The following is a 25,834-nucleotide window of genomic DNA, read 5'->3' as shown; positions in this document are numbered from 1 at the left end:
ACCGTTCAATTCCCAGTCAGGGCATATGTCTGGGTTGCAGGTTCGATCCCTAGTGTGGGGCGTGCAAGAGGCAGCTGATCAATGATTCTCTCTCATCATTGATGTTTCTATCTCTCCCTCTCTGAAATCAATAAAAAAATATATATTTTTAAGAACCACTACATCAGTAATAACACAAAACGAAAGTATCTGATGCAATGGCTCCAACAGGGAGGAAGCCAGGGGAGGTGGGAGAGTTGAGGACAGGGCTCAGGGATTGGAGATGAGAGGGTGGGGTCAGGTTTCTGGAGTGAGACTCTAAATGAAGTTTGGTGTAGGAGGCAGGAGGGGCTTCAGAAGGATGAGGAAAGAAAGGACTGAGAGGCAAGCAGGATCTTTAGAGCATCAGTCCAGCCACCCCCATTGTCTCTGGGCACCAAAGGTAGCCTCCCAGCTAGCGGCTCCTCCTTCCACCACCTCTTCCTGCCTCGGGGAAGGAGTAGGGGGCACTTGTACCGCACACCAGGAATGGAACTGGGCGCCAGCCTCCTCCCACACTCTCCCAGGCATGAAGCAGCCTGTGGCCCATTGCATAGTTTTTCTAAGGAGTTTACTGCCAGGGCTGAGGGGAATAAACAGGGTTCCCTTATAGATCAACTCCACTCCATCCTCCATCCCCATCCTCTCACTTCTCCACCGAGGCCCTGTGGGAAGAAGGAAAGGCCTTAAGAGAGGTCATGGTTAGGGCATCCAATGAGCAGGAAAAAAACTAGGCTGAAGCACTCTTGCAAGTTCATCCCAGGGCTAGGGGAGGGGCTCTTTGATGGAGATGAGATGGGATGAGATATGAGGTTGTTTACTCTGGGGCTAGGGGCAGCAGAAGGAGCAGGAGGAAAAGTAACTCCTGGAGGAGGTGCTGTCTCCTCTTGACTTCTCCTCCCAACTTTGCTTGTCCCTCCAAGGTACTCCTGCCAAAAGCACTCTAAGCTAACCAACCTTGAAGCCAAATGGGAAAAGGAAGGGAAGGAAGAGGCAGGGTGCCAGGTAGCGTAACCATCGGCCATTTTTAGTTGAGGAAGATGGGTAAATTACAATGAATTTACATATGCATATACTCAGAAGCACATGTGCATGGTAGCTGATATAATATACGTACGTTCTTTGTATTACTTAATAAGTAGAACTTTAGAAACTCAAAACTGACTTATGACAATGTTTAAAAAAGATAAAATACATCAAGCTCTGTGTTTCTCCCCATTTTTCACTTCACAGATTGGTCTACAAATGGTTTCTTCTCATCTATAAACTCAGCTACACATTTGGTGTTGTGGGTTATTTGGCTATCCTATTTTCACTGAGTGGAATTCATTTATTTTTCAAGTAAGTATATCCAATGAAGACATTAATATCTCTAAGCAGTTGCTTGGAACATTCATCTGGTTAAATTCTCTGTGTCTATATCTTGTTTTTTTTTGCCAAAAAAAAAACACAAAAAAAAACACCCTTTACTCCACCTAGAAAAGAACATTCTAAAGGAAGTTATACAGCTTAATGATCCACATAAATTATTGAGAAAATACCAATGCATGCAACAACTTTTATGACAAATGAATATTTTTCACGTTCTTTTTAATTGATTGATTTTAAATCCTCACCCAAAGAGTAAGGATACTTTTTCCATTTGATTTTAAAGAAAGTAGAAGAGATGGAGATGGGATGAGGGCCTGGGCAAACCTTGAAAGGACGAAGCTGCCACCTATGTTGGAATTCCCAAGTCACATAACAAAAGATCTGTACCCTCTAAGTCTACAAACTCTCTACCTTTACATTTCCATCTCAAATTAACAGAGCCTAAAAACACCCAGAATAAAGTTCCTGAGACAGACTACCCAACTCCTCTCCACTCCCTTCCCGATTCAATCAGACCCACCCAGGCCTATTGCTAATATTGAGATTGTTGAGAGATATAACAAACCAAATATGCAATGATTAAGATTTAGAAATTAAATTAGAGACTAATTATTTACTTTTTAAATAAAGGTCTTCCTCTTGAAAAAAAAAATAGGAGGTTCTAATAGACAATCCTATTGTGTTTGAAATATATTCCAACTTGCAAAAAAAATTTTTTTTTTTTTTGTCTAATACCTGACAACTACGGCATAGTATCAAAAGGTCTCAAAACTTGAGATTGATTCTTGACTCTGTGTCAAGTATTTGAAAGCATTATGTAAAGTCTGAGGTCTAAAGCAAGGATTCTCAACCCTAGCTGCGTTACATTGTTATCTACAGAGCTCCTAAAAAGCAGTTCTGTGCAGACTCCACCCAAGGCCACCTAAATCAGAGCTTTTGAAGAGGGCTCACATACCAGTCTAGTTTAAAATTTCTTCCGTGATCCTAATCTATATTTAGGGCTGAAAACTATTGCTCTGTTAAAGAGGTTTGGAATGTTACCTGCCCAGTGGGATACCTGGGGTCTAGAGAGCTTCCAAAAATATTGCTGCACAGGCCTCATCCCCACAGAGGGTGATGTAATTGCTGCCCAGGTCCTTATATGCTCAGCCCAGCTGGAGAACCATTGGTTAGAATCAGTTTGTCTAAGGACTGCTATCTTAAGCAGCATTTGAAAACTCTCTCAAGAATTACTTTGTCCACTTAGCACTGAGAGATAAAATTTTAGGGAAATTTAGAGAATTTAAGATTTTTTCATTAACAAAAAGGCAAATTACACCAATCAATGGGGGGGGGGGAATACCCCCAAGTTTCTCTTCAATATTGTGGCAGGAAATATTCTCTTAGCAGCAATACCCCCACTGCCTCCCGAATGCCACATTCCTATTTTCTTGTCCTGCTGTTTTCAATAGAATCAAGGCAAGAGATTCCATGGATTTTGGCATTGTGTCGCTGTTCTATGGCCTCTACTATGGCATAATGGGGAGAGACTTCGCAGAGATCTGCTCAGATTACATGGCTTCTACTATAGGGGTAAGTGTTGCTTTTATTATTTTAACTACTTGTGGATACATGGAGAAATGGTCTCATCTGACACCATATTTGCATCCATTTTCAGAAATCAATAAATCTTTCTTGGTTTTCTCAGCCAAATTGCTCCTTGGATTCTCCTTGCACCAAAAATTGTCTTTGCTAATTAATTAAGAAAAGACATTTCTCCTTGATATAAAGTGGTTAGGAAATAAAGCATCTTTTAAAATAAAATGTACCCATTATTTGGAAGTAACCATATCTAGCATACTCCAATTTGCCATCATTTAAAATATTAAAAATTCAACAATACCAAAAACCCATTATTTTTGCCTACTACAAATAAAAGTCATATTTGATGCAACTAAAACACTTTAGAATCAACCAGTGCCTCGGGGTAATACTCATCATAAAGATCGGTTATTGTTATATAGCATGTGAAGAAGTAAATAATATAAAAAGAATGTTGAATGTAATTCTGACTGTATATTGTTCCCTAGAATTAAAAAAAAAAATCCCTAATAGTTGAACTCTCTTAAAAATAAAACTCAGAATGGACATACTTGCTGGTTGGATGGATTTCAGAGTCGGATACTGGGAGCATCTATCTGTGTCTGACAGATGCACATCTCTTAAACATAAACCAAAGCCTGCAGGGCGGACCTAGTGGTTTCAGGAATTCTCAGCCATGTCTCTTGGTACACGGCCGATCTGAAATGGAAAATCTAGTGTGAGCGGCAAGAATGAACTTCTGAACTGTTCTCTCTCTCCATTTATGGAGCAGGGCTAAGTGGACATTATCTTGATTTCCTTTCCACCTTCTCCATAGGCTCTATCTGACCCTTTTCCTTGAGATTGGAATCCAACTTCTGTGGTGAAATGTTGGAACAAGATACTTTGGGGATTTCTCTGCCATTTCTCACCTGTGGGCCAACTGCCTTTCTGATAAGGCTTAAAGTCAACAAAGGAAAAAGCATTTCCACTCCCAGTTCCTCCAACAAAAACCAAAAACCATACTCCTTTAAAAATTCCCAGGGCCTCTTGTGCTTGCTGATGGGCAAGAGAGGAAGAGAAGAGTTGTAAGACCCTCGTGTCCAGTGGGTCAGGAAGAAGAGATTTAACCCAGCAAGACAACCAAGTCTTGAAGCACCAACTTTCTGGAGACTTCACACCCATTCTATGTCACCTTCACTTCAGCTACCAAAAAACATAAACACAATGTCTCAAACCATTGAAATAGTCCCCAGTGGCTTGAATTGATGATGTATACGTGTGTGTGTGTGTGTGTGTGTGTGTGTGTGTGTGTGCGCGCGCGCGCGCTCAGGAACTGCAATCCTCTGAGGATTAAAAAATATAGAGATGCCTAGGTTTTCTCCAGAGCTATGAATCTCTGGATAAGTTTAAAAGCTTCCTGTGTGATTCTGAGCTACATCCCTGAATATAAACTGTTCCTCTTGAAGGATTCCTTTGTTGGAAGATTAGAGTGGAGATTATATTTAGCAATGTACTTTGGGCCTATTTGGGGTTCCCTGAGTATTTGTCTGGAAGCCTCACACAGACTAGCATCGTTCCTATGGGAAAAAGTGTTTCAAGTTCTAAACCAACAAAAAAGCAGTAAAGACAGCGTCTTCCCTGTGTCAGAGAATGGTCTGTGCTCTCCTGTTCAGCAATGCTCTGTGCATTTCTCCCAACAGTTCTACAGCGACAGTGGGATGCCCACAAGGAGCCTGTCAGACAGCATCTGTGCTGTCTGTGGACAAAAAATCATTGTGGAGCTCGATGAAGAGGGGCTCATTGAAAACACTTACCAGCTTTCCTGCAATCACGTGTATCCTTTTCATGGGAAACCATTTGGTCTTCGTGAAGCAATCCTGGGAGGCACATTTCTAATAATCTGTGTTGGGTATGGGAGATGGCAAGTCAGGTAAGACTGTCTCCTCGCCTGCCCTCCTTCCTCTCCTCCTCCGGTCCCTATCTCCCCTGCTTTGCTCATTTCCCAGGCCTTTATCCTTCTTCCCCTCTTTCTTCTTGAGACTTTCTGGTCATCCCTGCGAATAGTGAACTGCTAATTTAAAGTGAACCTTCTGCTCCAGTAATTTCCTTTTTAAAAAGGAATTTTAGTGCCACAAGGACAGGAAGGCTCAGCATCTGTATAGGATGCTGACTGGACCATTGGTGAAGCCATAAGTGAACAGGTAGCCAAGAGGGACCAGGGAAAGAAGGGGTCAATGGTTAATAAAAAAATAAATTTTAAAAAAAGAGTCAAGTTTTAGGTGCAGGGAGGAATTATGTGGGTGGAGCCCCATATCTGAATCTCACAGGGCCAAGAACTACAAGGTGTATTTTGCTTTGACATCCTAGGAAACAGCTTATGTCATTGGTAGTAATGAGTGCAGGCAAGTATCAGCTTTGGTCCTGCAAAGAGTATACTGCCACAGGCAGCAGGACACTGTAGATTACAAAAGGAGGAACCAAAATGATAGCACCTAGTTCTTGGACCATTTGGCTCTTTTACCTATAAATTCTGCCCTGAACAGCTACCTACTGGCTGAAGGATCTTGGATGTTATGAACCAGTCAAGCCCAGGCATTCTCTGGGAACTGCAGTAACTACGGAGGAGAACCTCAATATGTGGAAAGATGCCAAGATCAAGAGCCCTGAGTGAGGCAGCCTGTGCTGCTTACGCATGTGCCTCTGGATAGCAAAGTTGTGCTTGGGCTGGCCAACAACCAGTATTTTAACTCTTTTCTAAGTACATAATACTTTACTTTATAGTGTAATATCAATTTTACAATATTGCTATACACTCATTTCAAAGCTCTGGCAACATGAGGCAGTTAAACCATCTGCCTCTTGCCTGCAAAGCCCATCTACCTCAGTCAGTAAGATTCTAGATGTGCAGCGCTTATGACTCAATTCTCTTTAATTCAGATAGATTACACTTATTCAATCCTGAGAGTAAAACACTGGATCAGATGCATTTGAAATATATATATATATATATATATATATATATATATATATATATATATATCAATTTATATATATTGATTTTTTACAGAGAGAAAGGGAGAGAGATAGAGAGCCAGAAACATCGATGAGAGAGAAACATCGACCAGCTGCCTCCTGTACACCCCCTACCAGGGATGTGGCGGCAACCAATGTACATGCCCTTGACTGGAATCGAACCTGGAACCTTTCAGTCCTCAGACCAACGCTCTACCACTAAGCCAAACCGGTTTTGGCTGCATTTAAATTTTAAAGAAACCTTTGCTCCAACATTTAGGCCTTAACATGTTAAGGTAAGAAACAAAGATATCCCATATGGAACTCGATGTTGGTTTTTCAGTGGGATACCTTGCCCCCCAAAAAACTATCATTCTTAATAGAAAATTTCCAAGTCTGGCTTTAGTTTTCAATATGACCTACTTTTCAAATGTTGGAACAGAGCCCCTGCTGCCTTTTGCAGGTGGAAATATTTTCTCTCTCCACCTTTAAAAGCCCTTGGGAATCATTGTACATGTGCGCATATGTAATCCAAAATGCAGTTATCTTTAAATTTGCTTTGCAGGGAGTATTATTAATGGCTCATTTTAGCATGAGTTATATTAGCCAGAAGCAGGAAAACTTGAGTCCAGTTAACAAGGCAGGGGCACAGATCTGGGTCTAGCTCTGGAGCAAAGAAGTGTGGAGATTCTAGAGATGAAAGAGGATATTAAAGAGGAGGTGGACTTTTCAATTCCGGCTCCAGCCCTTTCAAATGAAGGGCCAAATGGGTTTTGCTTCAAATCTTTGTTATAATACATCACTTTATCTCCACCCAAACGTGTTGCAAAAGTGACCCCAATTCCAAGAATATAAAATAGTGGGAACTGTTAGTTGCACACAGATCTAATATAGAGGAATTATTCACGTGGCCTTGATTGTCTACACCTCCACGACCCTCCTTTTGTCAGGGCAGGGCCTTTTATATCATTGCTGTTCACATGGATGTGTGGTAGGCCAGGCAGTAAATCATGAGATCTTGATCTAGAAAGCCACCTGAAGATCAATGGCCATAGAAATAAATGAATCAATAGGGTGGGTCTCATTATAGGTCATCATCATACCCAAATCAACAATGTTATCCTACCCAAATCAACGATGTTGTGGAACCTGGGAAAATGTATTTGCAAAAGCAATTGGCTTTGAGTGTTTCATTCAAATATTCATGCAATTCATAGGCACTTAGGCTCCACCTAAGGTGCTGAGGACAGAGATGAATGAGATGTAGCATATGGTCCAAAAGAGACATGTGAGCAGACAGTCATGATACAGTGAAACACATGTGCTGTGGGAAACAGGGTTCACTCTCAACTTTGGAAGCAAAGGGCCAGACTTTCTAGATAAGGGGATGTATACAATGAAATTTACAAATGCCTAGATATATTTTTTATTAAAAACAACCAGCTCCTTCAGAAATTAAAAATATAAGAAACTAACACAAAGATTTGTTAGTTTATGACCACAAATAACTGAAATTCATCTAAGTGCCTAAGACAAGTCTGATCACGTATAGATAGTGAGTAATGCACAAGAGTAGAATAGTGAAATGATATGGGAAATGCATGAGAAATGCACAGTAAGCTGGGCAAAGAAATAAAATGATACATTTACATAAGATATTGCCATAAAAATGCATCTTCACATTCTTGATCTAGTTTAATTCTTGTGGGAATAAAGTGAGGCCAAGAAGCTTGGTAACTCCCCAGGGCCATAAAGCTATTGCAGCTCTGACTCCAAGCTCTGTCGTGGGGGGTCCACTGTCCTCCAGGATCTCCCTCAAAAAGTGATGCACACAGTCAGGTCATAACTGGCAGGCATTCTCTCACCCTCCACTACTCCACACTACAGATGGAATCATTTCCAGCATGTCCTCACAAAGCAAACCTTGCCTTTCATATCTAGAAGCTTCCCTAACAAGATGCCCAAGCTTTCATGAATTCTGCATCCGAGGTTGGTGTATTGTTGGTAAAAAGCAGACCTGCCCTTACTGCAAAGAGAAGGTTGATTTGAAGAGGATGATCAGTAACCCGTATCCTTTAAAAAAAAAAAAAAAAAAAAAAAAAAGTTGTGAAACGTTATCTTGCATGTTTCTGGTGATGCATTCCTCTATCTAAACTTTCATTAACTTCATTGTAGCTACAACAGAAAACTCTGTTTTTTCAAAACCCCTACCTCATCAAAACCACTTACTGGTCTCTTTTCTCCCTGCATCTGCTACTATTCTGGTTAGGAACTGAAGTGCCAAGAGAAACATACTCTACTCTTTATATTGCATATGTTCCAGTATAAGGGCTTTAGTGGAAATGTGATGTGACATTGCAAAAGATAGGTAAATATATGGGAAAACGAGAGAGAGAGAGAGAGAGAAAGAGAGAGAGAGAGAGAGAGAGAGAGAGAGAGAGAGAGAGAGAGAAAGTGAGTACTTGGAATTTTAATTTTAAAAGCCCCAAATATGAACTAGAGTATGGAAAAGTATTTTTAAGATGTACCACATTTTACTACTTCAAGTACTAAGTAGGGCTTTCCCCCCTGGATTTTGGCTTTTTAAATTTCTTGCCATGCCTTCATTTTTTTCTTAGGCTAAACCCTATAATAAATATTGAAAGGAAATGAAGACCTACTGGCTTGGTTGGCTTATGGCAGCAACTAGGATTTTTAGAGACACCAAGATCCCCATCTAAATAAACCCAAATGTCATTAAGGCACAGGCAGGCCCAATCCAGAGCTGACTGCAAACACTCAGTCCTCAGCCACTGGTTCAAGGCTGTAATACACGTATCTCATCCAGGAGTGAATGGGATTACAACATACCCCGCTTTAAGCAGGAGGCATTGAGAGGTTGGTATCAACCTGCCAAATACCCTCTCTTCTCAGAAGAGACAGCCCTTCTATGCTTTCTGAGTCTCAGTCCCTTAACCTGTACAGTCATAAAGCAGATACCACCCTGGTTCTCTGCCTCTCACCAACCCTAAATGCATTTTTAACAATGACTGCTGGCAGCAACCTCCCTCCCCCAATCTCTGAGGTTTGAAAATCCAAGATAGACTTCCATGTAGGGCAGCAGAGGAGGCAGCACTGATGGGTCTTTGGCTCCTTAGAGCCTCACTCTAGCAACAGTCACCAGCTCCATCCACAGGCCTGCAGCCACCAGCTCCATCCACAGGCCTGCAGCCACCAGCTCCACCCCCAGGCCTGAAGCCACCAGGTCCATCCACAGGCCAGGCCTTTCTCAGTGAGTCCGTGCAACTCAAGCATAACCAAAGCTAAAGGTGTGTGATCCTCCTTCCTCCTTCCTTTTCATCCGCTCTCCCAGAATTCCCATTCTTGTGTGAGAAGACTGAGCTCAGAACCATTTTGGGTGAATAACTTATAAAACCACAGTACATAAATCTTTGTTTTAAAATTAGTCACAATGTGATCATAAATGTCACCTTAAATGATCATTAAGATAATAAGGAAGAATTGGTTTATATTTATAATCTTTTGAGAATAAACTTTTGAATATTACTGGTGCTCTTTTTACTAGACTAAATAGAAAACAAACAAACAAAAAACCTGCATGTGAAAAACTGCCTTCATGCATATAACATTGCTATCAGAGATATGATGTGTTAAGTCCCCTCAGCACAATTTATCAAAGATACCAGGAAAAGGTAGATCTTACCTATGAACACAAGTTCCCCTTTTTAATATACAATGAATTTCCTCTCAAGAGCCCCCCACAGGACATCCCAGAGCTGTTTTGCTCAGTTACAGCAGCTCCCATTACCCTTGGCGTCCAATGCTCCCATTCCCCTCTTCCTCTTTCTTTCAAGATATGACCCTTGCCTTTTATTCTTGTTTTATAGTTGGGATTGTGGTATCAACTTTTATTATTAGAAATAATTATAACCAATGCTATAAAAATCATGTATAGAGTTTTTAAATGAGCACATAGATCTATGAGAAGAAATGCCCAGTCATGCCATTGCTTATATTTGCAAATGATACTTATAAATATTTCTGCTATCTTGGCCATATACAGAGCAACCTCCTTAACTGAGACGTAGCTGGGAGCGCACACACATTTTGTATGGACAAATCCTGGATTGGCTTCGTTATTTGGTAGCCTGGCAACCCATGGTGATAGGAATAGTGCAAGGCATTAACTACTCACTAGGGCTGGAATGATCAGGAAGCAAGGTGTTGCATGCTGATCTGTTTTCAAATTCTTTGATTCTTGATTGACTATTGATATTCATTTTTTTTAAATTTTTGAGATGATTCTGAGAGTTTAGAGACCTGAATAAGATTGAATCGTCTACCTAGGGCAATTTATGTGGAAAGAATTTAAAGAACTGAACAACGAAATAAAGGAAACACGCTCTGCATCTTTCCCATTACGGTTGTTTTCTAATCCACACATGCAACCCGTGTATTACAAACGCCCCCAAGGACGTCCCTCCTCTGATTTGGCTGATGACCATCTCCTCTGTAGTGTGTTTCAGAGGTTTGCAAAGCACTTCTCACACAGACCATTTGGTGATAACTGATACCTTCTGATCAACCTAGCATCTTCAGAGAAGCCGGCAGAGTTGTTAAGCAATCTGCTGTTGAAGGATAAGGCCTTTTCCACTCTTTGTGCCTGTGACCACTTGGCCACTTTGACACCACTAAGCCCTCCCATAGCGACAATTACTCCTGAATCCTCTAGACTAGGTGCCACAGCGCACTCAGTGGGCCAGAGCTATGCCAGGTTTCCTGAGTCTGCCAAATGCATGCAGCTCACCCAGGGGCTGCACTGAAGTGGAGAGAATCACTCTCAATCTTTTGTGTGACTCTGTGTACACACACACACACACACACACACACACACATACACACAGAGGCACTCTGTTGCCAACCTCTGCTTCTATTTCATACATAGCAGTTATCCATACCTGCAATCATAATTTGTTTATTGTTTGTCTTTCCCTCCAATGAAGGCAGAAAATTTTACCTGTTTGTTTTTTTTCCTACTGTTTCTCCAGCACTTGGAGCAGTGCCTGGTATGTAATAGGCACTCTATAAATATTTATTGAAAGAATAAAATAATTCTTTGGCATGAGGGAACAAAATTAACAGAATAGCAAAGACCAGTCAGAAAGAATTAACCCATGAATGATATGTCAGACTCCCCAAAATTAATTCTTTTTAAATTACTGGTCATTTCTTAAACAGCCAACACTGTATACATGACACCAGACATCTACTCTGTAATATTTAAGGGTATTACATTCATAAGAAGTAGAAAAAAGCACACACACTGTCAAAAATATTGGCAATGTACGTAATGCTCTGCAAAGTTCCATCATAGTTTTAACAAAGAAACACACTAGGATTTCTGCCTGATCGTGATTGGCCTTCGTGAAATTGCCCAGTGCTTCAGTGTTATGATTGGTTCAGCATCCAGAGTGCTAGAAGATTTAACTCTGGTTTATTTCTCTACTCAGCCAACATTTCGGCTATCAATACTTAGTACATACCAGGAATGTACAAGGGTTAAGGAGCTAACACAAGATTATTTTATAGTCTTGATTCTATTGACAAATGAGCTCATAGTCGGATAAAATACTAACTAAAAATTAGGGTTTTTTGTGGAAAAGAAGGAGCCTTTAAATTGACCTCTGGCCCTAGCCAGTGTGAATCAGCGAATAGAGCGTCAGGCTGCGGACTGAAGGGTCCCACGTTTGATTCTGGTCAACATGCCTGGGTGTAAGCTTGATCCCCAGTAGGGGGCATGCAGGAGGCAGCCAATCAATGATTTCCTCTCATTGATGTTTCTATCTCTCCCTCCCTCTCCCTTCCTCTCAGAAATCAATATATATTTTTAAAAATAAATAAAATAAATTGACCTCCGATGTATTGCCACTTATCTTCAGTGGATAGGTGCATAAAGGTAGCTTTTAGAACAATTTAGTACTCTGGGCAATAAGCCAGTATGAATTTGCTTGGAATTCTGAATGACCCTCAGTGTTCAAAAATATGTTAGATAATAGCTAAACAATTTCAGGAAAAAAATGAAGATGCTATTTTTATGCAGTTTACATATTTATAATTGAATCCCAAGTTGTGAAGTTGTATATACATATATAGAGAAAATAATACAATAATTAATAAATAATAATTCAAGAATAAACTCTGTGTTTTCCATATGAGTAACTGTAGACCTATTTTTGCCCACCACTGTTTATATATAAAATAGTAGTGACCTATGCACTACATAGTTATCTGTGGTTATCTGAAGGTGCAAGGATAAGAGCTGATACTTATTTTATTTTATATAATTTTACCTTTTTTCCAAGATTTCTATAGTGAACATGTTTAGCATTCACAATCAGAAAAATAAAGATTCTTTCTAAAATATTCCTTTAAATCTATCAATAAAGTATTAAGCTATTTTTCTATTCCTGTGCAAATTATTGCAATTCAATCTAAGAGATCAAGTGCATGGTAAATGTATCTAGTTCTCATGATAATTTAGCATTATGTTTAATGTAGGAAATAGAGAAGTAAAGCAAAAAGTCCATTATTGTGTTTGGTTTCTGCGGCACCTCCTCAAATTTCCTTCTCCTGAACGTTTCCATGTTTTCCTTAGTCTGGCCACTGTTTCCTCCACACACTCTCCTGGGGGTTTGTATGAGGAAGAGAAGTATTATGTGAGTGTCCAGGGACTATAGCCTGTTATACACTTAATGAACTTACTTCTTTGGGATATTTTTCTGTGAACAACAGGATCGCTTATATTCCTGCTAGTACCCTTAACAGAAAAATATTCGTCAACCACAACACATAAGGAGATGAATTACTTCTTGGAAAACAACAGCCAACAACTATGCCAGACATCCCTGCTGCCTCATGCAACCACCTCATGCTTCTCATTCTCATGGGTTGGTCCTCTTGCCCTCCTCACCCCTCCAGAGGGAATGGTGACCGAGGGGCATGTGCACAGGGAGTCAGTGAACATTGTTGTACATTGATATCTATATCAAGCCACATGATCTCGATATTATTATCCCTACTTAAAGGGAAAATATTTTGGGTCAAGATACATACCTACTAACCCAGGACTTTCTGACTCCAGAGCCCAATTAACCACACAAACCCAGTTCCAGCTGAGAACTAAGCGGGGTCAAAGGAAGTTCACTTCCTTTCACACGTGGTTCCAAGCTTAAGAAGGTAGTTGCACCAAATCAGTAAATATTAATAGCATGAATTGCGTTAAATTTAATGTGTTATTAAATCTACATTATAAAAATTAATACAGGGAAATATTATCTATCTTTCAAAATAATTGTGTGCCAAATATTTTTTCTCATTATGAGGAACCTAGAGGTTTATACTTGTTTAAAAATATATTTAGCTCACAGGTACTATTATAAATTTTCAGAAGGAAAAAAAAAAGGAATCAGAAATAAGCAAAAAGCACCACGATGCCAGGGAGACAGACTAGAAGACAGGGCTGAGAGCCAGGGTCACTCGAGACAAATTAGAACTGCACCTATAGTTAGAGGCTGGAGGAAGAGGCAACAGGACATGGACAGCTTCTTTCAAATTCTTCTAAACTGAGTATTTTAGTTACTTTATTAGTTTAAATTTCAGTGAAAAATGTAATTTACTGTATCTTGTGTTGTGTACCCTCACTCAAGTAACGATGGCTAAAGAAACCTATCAAATACCCAGACAGACAGACAGGCCCACTTAACATGAAAACACACGCTTTTTTAGGTAATTTGTATCCTGTAAAGTCTGATGGGGACACCCAACACTTTTTTTTTCTAGGAATAGCAATATTGGGTCTGGGTGAGCCTAACATTTTGCCTTTTGGAAGAGGAGACAGCTGGATGGGATGACCAACACCCTTTGTAGGCATGGATGAGTCCACTGGCAGAGCTGACTACAGTCATTTGAAATCTTCTGTTTATCTGTGCAATTTCCTAATGAACTAAACCATTTGCTACAGATAACTCAGAAAACAATAATGGACTTAGATCCTGATTACCTCCCAGGATAAAGAAAAAACAAATCTCCCCCCCCCCTTTTTTTTTTCTTAATCTGCTAGTAGTTTTTATAAAACAGCACTCTAGATAAAACTTGAACAGTTTTAGTAAGCAAAGCCTCATGTGGTTTATATATACTTGTATCAGAATGGACTTAGTTATGGCTAGTGATATAAAGATCACTACCAGCCAACAGCATGGTTCAGTGGTTGAGTGTTGACTTATGAACCAGGAGGTCAAGGTTCAATTCCCAGTCAGGGCACATACCCGGGTTGCGGGCTCCATCCCCAGGAGGCAGTCGATCAATGATTCTCTCTCATCATTGATGTTTCTATCTTTCCTTCTTCCTTCCTCTCTTAAACCAATAAAAACACTTTTCAGCCCTAACCAGTTTGGTTTAGAGCGTCGGCCTGCAGACTGAAGGGTCCCAGGTTCGATTCTGGTCAAGGGCATGTACCTTGGTTGTGGGCACATCCCCAGTAGGGGGTGTGTAGGAGGCAGCTGGCTGATGTTTCTAACTCTCTATCCCTCTCCCTTCTTCTCTGTAAAAAAAAAAAAAAAAAAAATCAATAAAATATATTTAAAAATATATTTTTTAAAATAAATAAATAAATAAAATAAAGACCACCACCAGTCCAAGACTGGCCTTTAATGAAGGAACTTAGGACTTTATTGCAGTTCTCAAATTTAACCAGAACCCCTCCTGCTGAGCTTCATCGGCGGGCCACTCCAGGTAGGTCTTGGTGTTCATGATCTTGCGCAGCTTACAGAAACGCTGGGGAATGGCCTTCCTCTCCAGGGGCTCCAGCAGGACGAGAATGGCAGCGTCGTTGTTCTCATCAAAGAGGCGAAAATGGGAGAAGTCCAGCTCGTACTTGCACCACTCGCTCTTCACAAAGTTCTCGGAAAGCACGAAGATGGTTTTGTGGCTCTTTTCGATGGAGTCGATGATATTGTCAATAATCCACTTGCCGGGAACAAAGTCCCGCTTATGAAGACACAGCTTGAAGGGAGGGTCGAAGTGCTCCAGCTCCTGGACCATCAGGTTCTCCACCCAGTGGGAATCCTGCTCGCTGTAAGACACAAAGGCGTCGTAACAGAGGTCCCTCGGGGGGGCTCTCCTGGGCTTCCTTTTGGCCTGGAGCCAGGCCCACATCATCTTCATGTACCACAGGCCATGGAAACGGTGGCACAGAACCCCAGCAAGCAGGATCAGCAGGAAAAGGGCACAGCACACGGCAGACACCACAGCCACCCTGTGGCACTCAGAAACCGAGAGGTGAGTGTCTTGCACCCGCTGGCCCCGCACATGGGATGGGGAATCGCACAGGTAGTTTTCTGGCCAGTCGACCAGGACTTGGGCCAGTGCTTGCTGCCCCTGAGTAAAGGACAGGAATTCGCAGGAACAGATGAAACTGTTGCTGCCAGCTTCCAAAGTCTTCAGTTTTTTAAACGAATCAAGTTGCTCCTTAGAGAATGTATTTATTGTATTTCTGCTGATTCTCATGACGAGTAACATGGGTAAGGAGGAGGCATCTGGTAGAGTCTTCAACCTATTTCCGGAAATATAAAGTTCTCTGAGTTGTGGCATAGTCAACGAAAACGAACTGAGGCTGTTATTGCTAACATCTAAAACTTCCAGCGTCTGAGGAATGCATTTGGTTAAACTCTGTATTCTTGTATTGGATAAGTTCAAATACTTCATCCTTTCTGGCCACTGACAAGTTTTAGATATAGGATGGAAATTATTCTTGCTGATATCAAGGTTAGTCAGGTTTTTCAGAGTAAGCAAAACTTCTCCAGTTTCTTCTAACGACCTCAGATGATTCTGCCTCAAGATTAAGGTTTGCAGGGAGGGCCAGGCATACTCACAGGCTGCGTTTGTCAATGAGTTTTCAACTATTAAGTTGCCACTGAGGTCCAAATATTCTAATGATTTTAAGTGTTGCGAAAGTGAACAAGGAACTAGGAAAACCTTACTGCTTTCTATCGTGATTCTCTTAACTGTTCCAGTAAGTGAATATAAACTGCTCAGATCATAAAATGAGTAAAAATTTGGAATATACAACCTCCGTATTGTTAATGTCTCTATTTTACTTATATCTTTATTTGTGTCCATAACAGTTATGTCAAAATCACCAATTCCATTGAGAGTGCAGCTATCAAATTCCACATCTAATATTTCAGAAACATGATTCAACAGTTTCACCATTTCATTAAAACCTTCATCTGTGATCTTCACATTTCTAAAGGTGAACTTTTTAATGGTCTTGGTTTCATTGGTGGATACTTTTGAAAAATGGAAATTGTCCAAATGAGTATCTCTCAGTTCCAAATGCCCCAAGGAACTGAAAAGATCCTCAGAAATCTTCATCAAGAAAGTGGGCTGCTTCACGTGAAGGATCAGGTGGCTGATGTTCTGAATCACCTTCAAACTCCTAGGCGCATACTTCTGGAGATTGGAAGCATCGATCTCAAGCTCTTTGAGAAAAGTTAGCCCAACAAAATCCTTTTCCTGAATTTCAGTGAAGAGGTAACTATGTCCTACTTTTAGGATTCGCAATTTGGTGAGATGAGAAAAAAGAGGTGTTTTCCCAAGTGTTTTGTAAGGGTTTCCCAGTAAGTTTAAGACGTTCAAGGAAGTAAGGGGCCTGAACCAGGAGGCTGATAAATTAGCTAAGTGATTATAGGATAAGTCCAAATGTTCAAGACTCCCCAGGGAGAAAAAGGAATCTTCCTCTATCGTGTCAATGCTATTGGATCCCAGCCTCAGAGCCCTGAGGTTCACACACATCCGCAGGTCGCTGTTGCTGACATAGGCGATCTTGTTGTTGGACAGGTCGAGGCTCGTCACAGTTGCCGTGAGCCCTGAGGGGATGGAGATTAAAGATCTGGAGTGGCCATCGCAGACCCCCGTGGGGTCACAAGTCAGAGGAGAAGCCTGATCAGGGGCCCCTTCCTTGAACAGGCTGATTACGGTCCCCAAGACCCACACTGTCCACAAAGCATGTGGCATCATCCTGTGATTCAACCTACAAATAAAAGAGGCTCAAGTGAGTGATTGTGTTTGACAGCATATTGTACAATATATATTTACCATGCATTGAGCAACCTTGCTGAATTAACTTAGTAATTCCACAGGTTTAAAAAACATTTTTCTATGTATACAATCATATCACCAGCTAGGTGATGATTGTATTTCTTTTTTCCAATCCTTATACCTTTTTAAAAATATATATATTTTATTGATTTTTCACAGAGAGGAAGAGAAAGGGACAGAGAGTTAGAAACATCGATGAAAGAGAATCATCGATCAGCTGCCTCTTGCACACTCACTACTGGGGATGTGTCCGCAACCAGGGTACATGCCCTTGACCAGAATCGAACCTGGGACCTTTCAGTCTGCAGGCTGACGCTCTATCCACTGAGCCAAGGGTTTCAGCCCAAAGCTTATACCTTTATTTCATTACCAAATGTTGAATTTATCAAATTCTTTTTTTTTCTCCCTGTATCTATTGAAATAATAACATGAATTTCCTCCTTTACCCTGTTAATAAACACAGATGATTACATTAATCAATTTCAGTGTTAAGACAATTTTTCATTTTTAGAATAAACCCAAATTAGTCTGGATATATTCAACTTTTTATATATTTCTGGATTTTATTTACCAATATTTTGTTTAGAATTTCTATATCTACATTCAGAAGTTAAATTACCCTATAAATTTTCTTTCTTCTAGAACTCACTAAGGCCACCTTTTGAGCCTGCAGTCCTTGTTGTTCTTATTTGTTTATCTTATTTGTGTGTGTGTGTGTGTGTGTGTGTGTGTGTGTGAAATACATTAAACTTATTTAACAGCTATGGAATTATTCAGATTTTCTTTTTCTTCTTCTGTCAGTTTTGGTACATAGTGTTTTTCAAGATTTTATTGTTTTTAAATTTTTAAAGTTATTGACAGTTACTTATAATGTCTTCTTATTTGTCTGCACGTCCTATAATGAATTCCCCTATTTCTTACATGAGTTATTTGTGCCTGGTTTTTTTTTTTTTAAATATCTTGAAATTTTGAATTATTTTATTAGCATTTAAAAAACAAACAAACAACTTCTCACTTTATAGATCCCCTATTTTCTATTTCATGAATTTCCTTACTTCTGCTTTCCCTAGGTTTTACTCTTCTAATTTCTTGAGGAACATATTTGCTCATTAATTTTCAGCCATTCTTCATTTCTCATATACCCATTTAAGGTCGTGAATGTTCACCTAAGCATTGGTTTAGCTATATCCTCCACGTCTCATTCTCTTCTGTTCTTTCCATATTTATAGTCTTTTCAAGTTCCAGTCTAGATATTTTCTTCTGAAATGTGTTCTAGTTTATTACTCTTTCTTTGACTGTGTTTAATCTACTATTCAATCCATCCACTGCTTTTAACTTTTTTGGTCGTTGCAATTTTCATCTTTATAATTTCTATTTGGTTCTTCTTCTCATCTGCTATGTGATTTTTTTTATAGTTTCTGATTCTCTGCCCAAACTTTCCATATTGCCTTCTATCGCTTTGAACACAGTAAGAATACACTGGCAAGTTGCAGCACTTTTGACAGCCTTGAAAGACAAGGAGTAAAGATTAAGGTTGGGCCAGTCATGGATGAGACCGCTAAGGCTGAACCATAGGAAAACAAATCCTCATAGAGATTATAGCACAGCTTTGATTTGTCTGGATGGCTCAGACAATCTTAATCTCTGAAAATGAGTCAACATGATTTCTGGAATGCTAGTACTCATGGATATCTGCAGAAGCAAAGGACGTTTTTCTAGAAGATAACATAATTTTAGGCCTCAAATGTCTGTCTACAATTTTTCAAAAGTACACAACTTAAAAAACAACAATAACACAACAATCCAGGTAATAAAGAAAGTAAAACAATAAATATGAAAAGAGCAGAAACAGGAGACAATAGAAACTATTGATGTAGTTTTGTTCCTACATCTTAAATCAACAGGATCAAGATGAGACGGTCACTACTTGGAACTATATGTATTCCATTGTGTTTCTGGTTAATTGTTATTGAAAATATCCTCTCAGTATAACTGTACTGGGCAACCAAAATTCTTTTTTATTTTTTTCCACTTTGTAATACAAATCATAAGAAACATATATTCATTTTTGGCTAAGAGTTAAGGTCAAACACATCTCTTTTTAATTTTTCCTGGCCTTGTTTCTTTAAGATGTAAAATTTCTAAGAACATAGATCTTGGGCTATTTCCTACAAATATTATATGGTACCTATAGCATGGTGAGTTTTCAACAATAATAATTATTGATGATGCTAAAACTACAGTTAACAACTTGACACTTAAGTTCAGAGTCATTTTTCTCTCCTTTTCATTCCTCAATACATTACAGCGTGGGGCAGAGAACTCAATGGAAGACATTGAGGAAGGAAAAGGCAATAGCTAAAGTTAGACTGTATGGAGTCATACCTAAATGAGGGATGGGGGTCTGGACAAAGTATACAAACCATCTGCTTGAAGAATTCAGAAAGCAGACAGGGTAGTGAGGAATTATTCGTCCTGGGCCTGGGAGGATGGAAGTCTGAGAAGCCTGGCATTAGGGGCAAATTATGCTGCAGATATCTGCTGACCCAGATTAGCGAGGAAGTTGAAATCCTGGGGCCCACTGTGAAACCACAACTAGATATCCACATTAGGGCTAGGGAAGAAATACCCGGGTGAAGAAGGAGCAGAGAAAGAACTCAGCCCAATGCATGAAGAGAACTGAAAGTAGATTCTCCATAAAGCCAGGTACAGGAAAAGGCTTCAGATGCCTTAATTGAACAGGGATCTGAAAAAAAATCTCTGCCCTCTGACCCAGAATCTCAACCTGCCATATATGCTGGGACAGATCCAAATATTAAAATATACAATAACTAATTTTTTTTCAAAATTGAAGAAAAACGAATGTTCCCAAATTACAAATGCATATTGAATCCCAAACAAAAGGACCAAAAAAAGAAAAAAAAAATAGAATAGAAATTTCTCACCTAGCCCAAACAATGATGGAATAGTATCTTCAAAGGGCTGAGAAAACATACCTGTCAACCTAGACATCTATACCCATTTAAATGATCATTCAATGGCAAAGATGAGATAGATATGTTCAGACATTCATCAACTAAATGAGAATTGTTATCTAGAGACTTTCTTTGATTAAAGTACCCCAAAACATATGTTCCTTAGCAATATGGAAAATGAACCTGGTAAGAGTAGGCTGCAAAAATAAAACTTGAATTTTTAACAAATGCACTCAGAAACTCAGATGTGGCTTCCCAGTATGAGGGAAAAGTAATGTACATTTTAACTGGTAAAGTGGGGGGAAACAATTTTGACAAGCCCACTATTTGGAAGGAGTAAATACAACTTGTATTCATCAAAAGATCTTTATGAGGAGGTCACACACAAGATGCCATATACAATCACTAAAATCAGAACAAGATATTTAACCAGCCAAGCCAAATTGTTTTTTGTTGTTGTTGTTATTGTTAATCCTCACCCCCTGAGGATACATTTTTCCCATTGAATTTTAGAGATAAAGAAAGGGAGGGAGAGTGGCAGGAGAGAAAGAGAGAGAGAGAGAGAGAGAGAGAGAGAGAGAGAGAGAGAGAGAGAGAGAGACATACATGTGAGAGAGACACATCAATTGGTTGCTTCCCCCACGTGCCCCTATAGGTGGGGGTGAAGCCTGCAACCCAGGTAAGTGCCCTGGATGGGAAATTGAACCAGAGACCCTTTGATGCATGGACCAACGTCCTAACCACTGAACGACACAAGCCAAGGCAGCCAAGCCAAAATTCTTTAAAAAGCAATGCAAAAAAAAAATAAATAAATAAAATTTAACTGATAGCTTAGAAACTTCCAAAACATGTTATCAACTTCTGGCATTATAAAAAGTTTAAAGATGCAAATGTTCTCTGCTTAAAACAGGAAGAAACTTAAAATACGGGTGAATAAGTCATTTTAAAAAAAGTCACGATGTTTGCTATTTCCCTTTTTTTTTTTTTTTTTTTTTTTTTTTTTTTTTAGGCATGGCACCCTTCCTACCAGTTCCGTTTTGATAAAGATCTGTATTAGTAAAGTTCAGCTAAGACCTGCAAGATGTGAATCATCTCAGATTTGAATCCTCTCTTCCCCAGGGGAAAAAATCTTGACCCTGGCTTGAACCTAAGTTCCAAACAAAAGGTATCATTTGCAGAAGTTGAAGAAGTTAAAAAGGCAACTTCAGTGCATTCTCATAAAAAAAAATAAATAAATAAAATAAAAAAATTAAAAATTTTTTAAAAAAAAAAACAAAAAAAACGCAGAAACCGGTTTGGCTCAGTGGTAGAACGTTGATCTGCGGACTGAAAGGTCCCAGGTTCGATTCCGGTCAAGGGCATGTACCTTGGTTGTGGGCACATCCCCCCCCCCCCCGGGGGGTGTGCAAGAGGCAGCTGGTCGATGTTTCTCTCTCATTGACGTTTCTAGCTCTCTATCCCTCTCCCTTCCTCTCTGTAAGAAAAATCAATAAGATATATTAAAAACACACACACACACACACACACACACACACAAGTTATGTCCTAGTCTTACTGATTAGATATAATTTTATCTGGCACAACTCTAAGGATGAAGGGACATGGAGGGGGCTTGGAGACCATCCCGAAGCAGAGGCCAGGCTCGGGTAGGGGACCAGAGTCCCGAACATTCCCACTTCTGAGCCCCGTGACCAAAACCCACCCTTCGGGAGTCCGGTGCCAGCGGGAAGCGGCAGCACAGACACCGGCCCGCAGGACGCACAGGTGCAGCCTCCACAGCCCTGCCCGGGGCGCCCCCCCCGCCCCCAGCCCCTCTCAGCGCAAAGGCTGCGAGGCCGGGGAGCGGGCCCTGGGGGAACGTGGAAGCCCCAGCACTGCCCGGGCCCCCGCCCACCTCGGTCCCCAGAGAGACTGGCCCAGCGGAAGCCACCCCGGGGGCCTCGGAGGGTGCTCGGGCTCTCCGCCCGTTTCTCTGAGGTGCCCTATCCCCTCTCCGGGTGCCCCGTCCCTCTCCCGTGCCCCTTCTGCCCCCCAGGGCAGACCTCCGCCGCCTCCGCCCGCCCGTTGCCCGCGGGGGCCGCGCAGCCCCGGGCGCAGGAGCTCAGGTCCGCCAGGGCCAGGCGCCCTCCCCGCCCGCCCGCGCCCCCCACTCTCTCCCTCCCCCGCCAGGGTCCCGGGGCCGCGTCTCCCCCCGCCCCGCCCGACGCGGCCAGGGGGAGGCTGCCCAGCCCCGGCGCCCGCCCGCGAGCTCGGCCCGACGTACCTGCGAGACGCGGTCCGCCTCCCAGTCGCGCCTTCTGACCGCCTCCGGGGACCGACTCCGGGCGCCTGGGTCCTCACTGCGGCTCCGGGGGAAGCGAGGGGGCAGCGGGTGGGAGGCGGGCAGGCGGGGAGGCGGGGATGCAGGGAGGCGTGCCCAGCTCGGTCCGCGCGCCCGGAGGCTGTGCCCGGCCGGCCGCCGCGCCCGTCCGGTCGCCAGCTCCGTCGGGGCAGGAAATAGAACCGAAATGCTGGAAGCCCCGTTGGGATTGCCCGAATCACAGGGGCAGATTTCGCAACCCCGATTATTACCCAACCAGTCAGTATTGTCTTGAAGCTTTGGACACCCAAGCCTCACGTTACCTTTCCAAGTATACCTCACATACACTTTTCAAGAAGTCCCGTATTCTTTCTGCATGATGAGAGCATGCCATCCTTACAGCTATTATAAATGATACTACTTGCACACTCATGGTTTTGTCTGACTACACGGTTGGAAATCATGAAACACTGCGTCTTAAAACCACTTTTCCGCTCTTTTCCATCCTTGGAAGCCAGAATTCAGGCTCAGGAATCGGATCTCTTCTTCCCCGCCTTTCAGTACAGTGCTCTCGGGTGTGAAAGCAGTTCACCAATCACTCTCCAGATTTTGCAGGCAGAGCAGGTACTTACAGCCCCAGGTTCTGGGGTCTCCCGCCTCCCGTTCCCCCATCCCCAGCCCTGTGGCAGTCCCTGTCTCCCATCCCTAGCCTCTCCCTAAGGAGATGCGGGAGCCACAGATGGCTGAGGGTTTGAACCTGAGCCCTTCCCATCCTTCCCTTGCTCCATTCCACCCCCTTTTCTCAAGGTAATTCCAAAAACAGTCCCAGATGGGCTTTCTTCGTAGCCACAGAAACTAGTTTATCCCCAGGGAAGTGAGGAGTGTTTTATAAGGAAGCAAACCTTTTAAAAAAGGAAGCTGCCTTCCTGTGAACAAAGCATACATTTCATGTTCAAATTTCCATTTGAGCTTCCCAAATGGAGATTGGAGCCTGGGAAGCTTTCTTGCTCCTCTTTTACACAAGGCGGGGAATGACATGCGAATTGTCAGCGATGGAACAGAGATCTGAAGCCAGATTTTTATCTTATATTCAGGTTCTCTCGGTCCCCGTTCCACATCCCTAATTCTCATTAAAGGTTCAAACCAGGGCATGGGATTTGTTCTCCCTTTTGCAGTGAAACAGAGTCACTAAAGCAGAGTCAGCACCAAACGTTTAATGCTTGTTGAGCGGTGAATGGAAACTTTCAGAATATCGCTTAGGTCTGGAGGAGGAGAGTATAAACATCTGGCATGGCCATTGCGGATACACAGAGGGACAGCAAGGAAGAGAGTCAGACCAGTGGCTCCTTGCCCTGACTTCCTGCCCTTGCCACGCAACCGCTGCCCTCCGATAACCATGGGAATGAAGAAATAATAGTGCTAGATTTCCAACCGTGTCGTCAGACAAAACCATGAGTGTGCAGGGAGTATCATTTCAATATCTGTAAGGATGGTATGCTCTCCTCAGGCAGAAAGAATATGGAACTCCTTGGAAAGTGTATGGAAATACCTTAAGAATCAAATAACTGCTAAATCCAATCGTGTGGTGTGGCAGTGTGGGTCGGAGGGGTTGACGTTTTCTCTGTGAATGGAAAAATGGAGGTCGTACCATGACTCTAACACAGGGACATGAGCAAATGCGACCTCTGCCTTCTTTAGGTTCGGTCCCTGTTATAAAGCACAACTAGGGTCCAGTGTGTGCTAGTCACGGGGTCATAGCCAAGAACACTGCCACCTTCCTGGCCAGTCTCACTGGTTAACTATTTATGAAGGAATTCCCCTAATGATGTGGGATGATGTAATGGTTTCCTACGTGTGTGTGTGTTAAGTATCTTTTAAAGCCCAGAGATTGCTGTTTTCTTGGCAATTGTATGGACAGTTATATTTGGCCCCAAAACTCCCTGGAAAACTTACAATTTAGTGTTGACACGAATCTGTGAAGACTTTGTTCTTAAAGAATTGTCACATTTAAAAGAACTTGGCCTGCTAGAGTCAAGGTCAAACTTAAAATGCATACTTTATTTTTACTTGATTTTAAGTTGAAATTTTTCTGTTTGTGGAAACATTTATGGAAGCATTTGTCACATATTGAAACATTTAAGACAGCTTAAAGTTCACCGTATTTTTATGTGTGTTACAAAAGTTAACTCGGGAAAGTATTGTTACGTCCAACAACTGAGACACTTTAAGAGGATTTCAAATATATTACATGTATAAATGCAGCTTAAACTATTTTAAAGTTTCATTAGCTATGTTTGCAAATAGGATCCAACATAAGCCAAAGTCCCTTTTAAAGTCATCTTTAAAGTTGGTAGATTTACAAATAGCTAGTGGACCCTAGAGGCTTATGGGAGGACAAGGTTTTTAACCTGACAAAGTTAGCCATTTACATATGAAATCACAAAGCCAAATCTTGCAGACAAAAGATGTTGAAAACATTAAAAAAAAATTAATTAATTAAATTGGAGTTATTCAAAACAATTTCCAAGCCCTCCCCTTCCCTCCTCCCCAGATTAGTTTGCTGCTCTTCCTCTTCTGTTGCCATCAGCACCGCTTCCTGCAAGGGCAGGTAGTCATGGCATGCCTTCCAGCCTGCTCCTGTGGGTGCTGCCCTCTGCCCTGCCCTTCCTCATGCTGTGGCTTCTTTGTGCTTTCATCAACTGGCAGAGATCCAACTGTGTAGACGCTAGTTAACGTGCAACAGTTCCAGCCCAGTTGGATCACTAAGGGGTGATCTGTGCTAAATCCTAGTGGCTAAGATGGGATGAAATCTCTTGTTCCACGGTGTTTGACAGAGGGCGTCCTCAGAGCCAGGAACCCCCCTCCCTGATCAAGTGAGAGACTCTCTGACGATTGCTTCCCTAATCTTTTGTAGAAAAACCGGTTGCTCTGAGGCCCTGGGCTCATCTCTTGCCCTCCCATATCTGTCATCACCCCATCCGCTGACCTAGTCCCTTCCCCACATACTAGCACTTAGTTTTCCTTTCCTACTCTCCTTTTCAAACGTCTCCTTCCCTACCCTGTTTCCCTAGATCCTAGGCCAGTCCCCGCAGCCTGCTTTCCTCTTAAGAAGTCCTGTTTATGATCAGGTACTCGCCAATCCCTTTCACACTTAAAAGGTCTCCTGCCCAGACATTTCTTTCGAGCTCCAGACCGAGAGTAAGCAACTTCCTACTTGAGACATATTTCCACATGGATGACTCAGAGAGTGTCCACTCAACATGTCCAAATCTTAGGTCGTGAGATTTCTTGCCAAGGCTGGTTCTCTTCTAGTGCTCTTCATTTCAACACATGGCACCACCGTCCCTCCACCCGGGTGCATCTGCTACAGCACTTTGTCCAGGTAATTTTACCTCAAATCCATCCAAGTCTTTTTATTCTTACTGCTGTCATCCTAGTG

General features: G+C 41.7%; 2 protein-coding genes across 6 annotated transcripts in view; one reads left to right on the top strand and one right to left on the bottom strand.

Annotated features, from left to right (window-relative positions):
* RNF175 (ring finger protein 175) overlaps window positions 1–10,377 on the top strand; it is a 31,553-nt gene extending 21,176 nt beyond the window's left edge. For 4 of the 5 annotated variants that reach the window (XM_084883969.1, XM_084883973.1, XM_084883970.1 and 1 more), the window contains 5 exons: window positions 1,252–1,359; window positions 2,841–2,961; window positions 4,653–4,786; window positions 7,931–8,032; window positions 10,053–10,377. In XM_084883969.1, coding sequence (XP_084740095.1) covers window positions 1,252–1,359; window positions 2,841–2,961; window positions 4,653–4,786; window positions 7,931–8,032; window positions 10,053–10,173 — 586 coding nt within the window. In that variant the 3' untranslated portion in view covers window positions 10,174–10,377. The remainder of the gene's footprint in view (window positions 1–1,251; window positions 1,360–2,840; window positions 2,962–4,652; window positions 4,787–7,930; window positions 8,033–10,052) is intronic. The other variant, XM_084883971.1, reaches the window with a different exon arrangement.
* A 4,291-nt stretch (window positions 10,378–14,668) lies between these two features.
* On the bottom strand, window positions 14,669–22,575 carry TLR2 (toll like receptor 2). The gene is made up of 2 exons (XM_084883954.1): window positions 22,360–22,575; window positions 14,669–17,053 (listed from the first exon to the last, which is right to left on the bottom strand). The coding sequence occupies exon 2, from the start codon at window positions 17,038–17,040 to the stop codon at window positions 14,683–14,685; it is 2,358 nt and encodes a 785-aa protein (XP_084740080.1). The 5' UTR covers window positions 17,041–17,053; window positions 22,360–22,575; the 3' UTR covers window positions 14,669–14,682.
* Window positions 22,576–25,834: the final 3,259 nt, after the last annotated feature.

Source organism: Pipistrellus hanaki (genome assembly GCF_964339955.1).
Source record: "Pipistrellus hanaki genome assembly, chromosome: 5".
Taxonomy (NCBI): Eukaryota; Metazoa; Chordata; class Mammalia; order Chiroptera; family Vespertilionidae; genus Pipistrellus; species Pipistrellus hanaki.
This window is presented reverse-complemented; position numbering and strand designations above follow the sequence as displayed.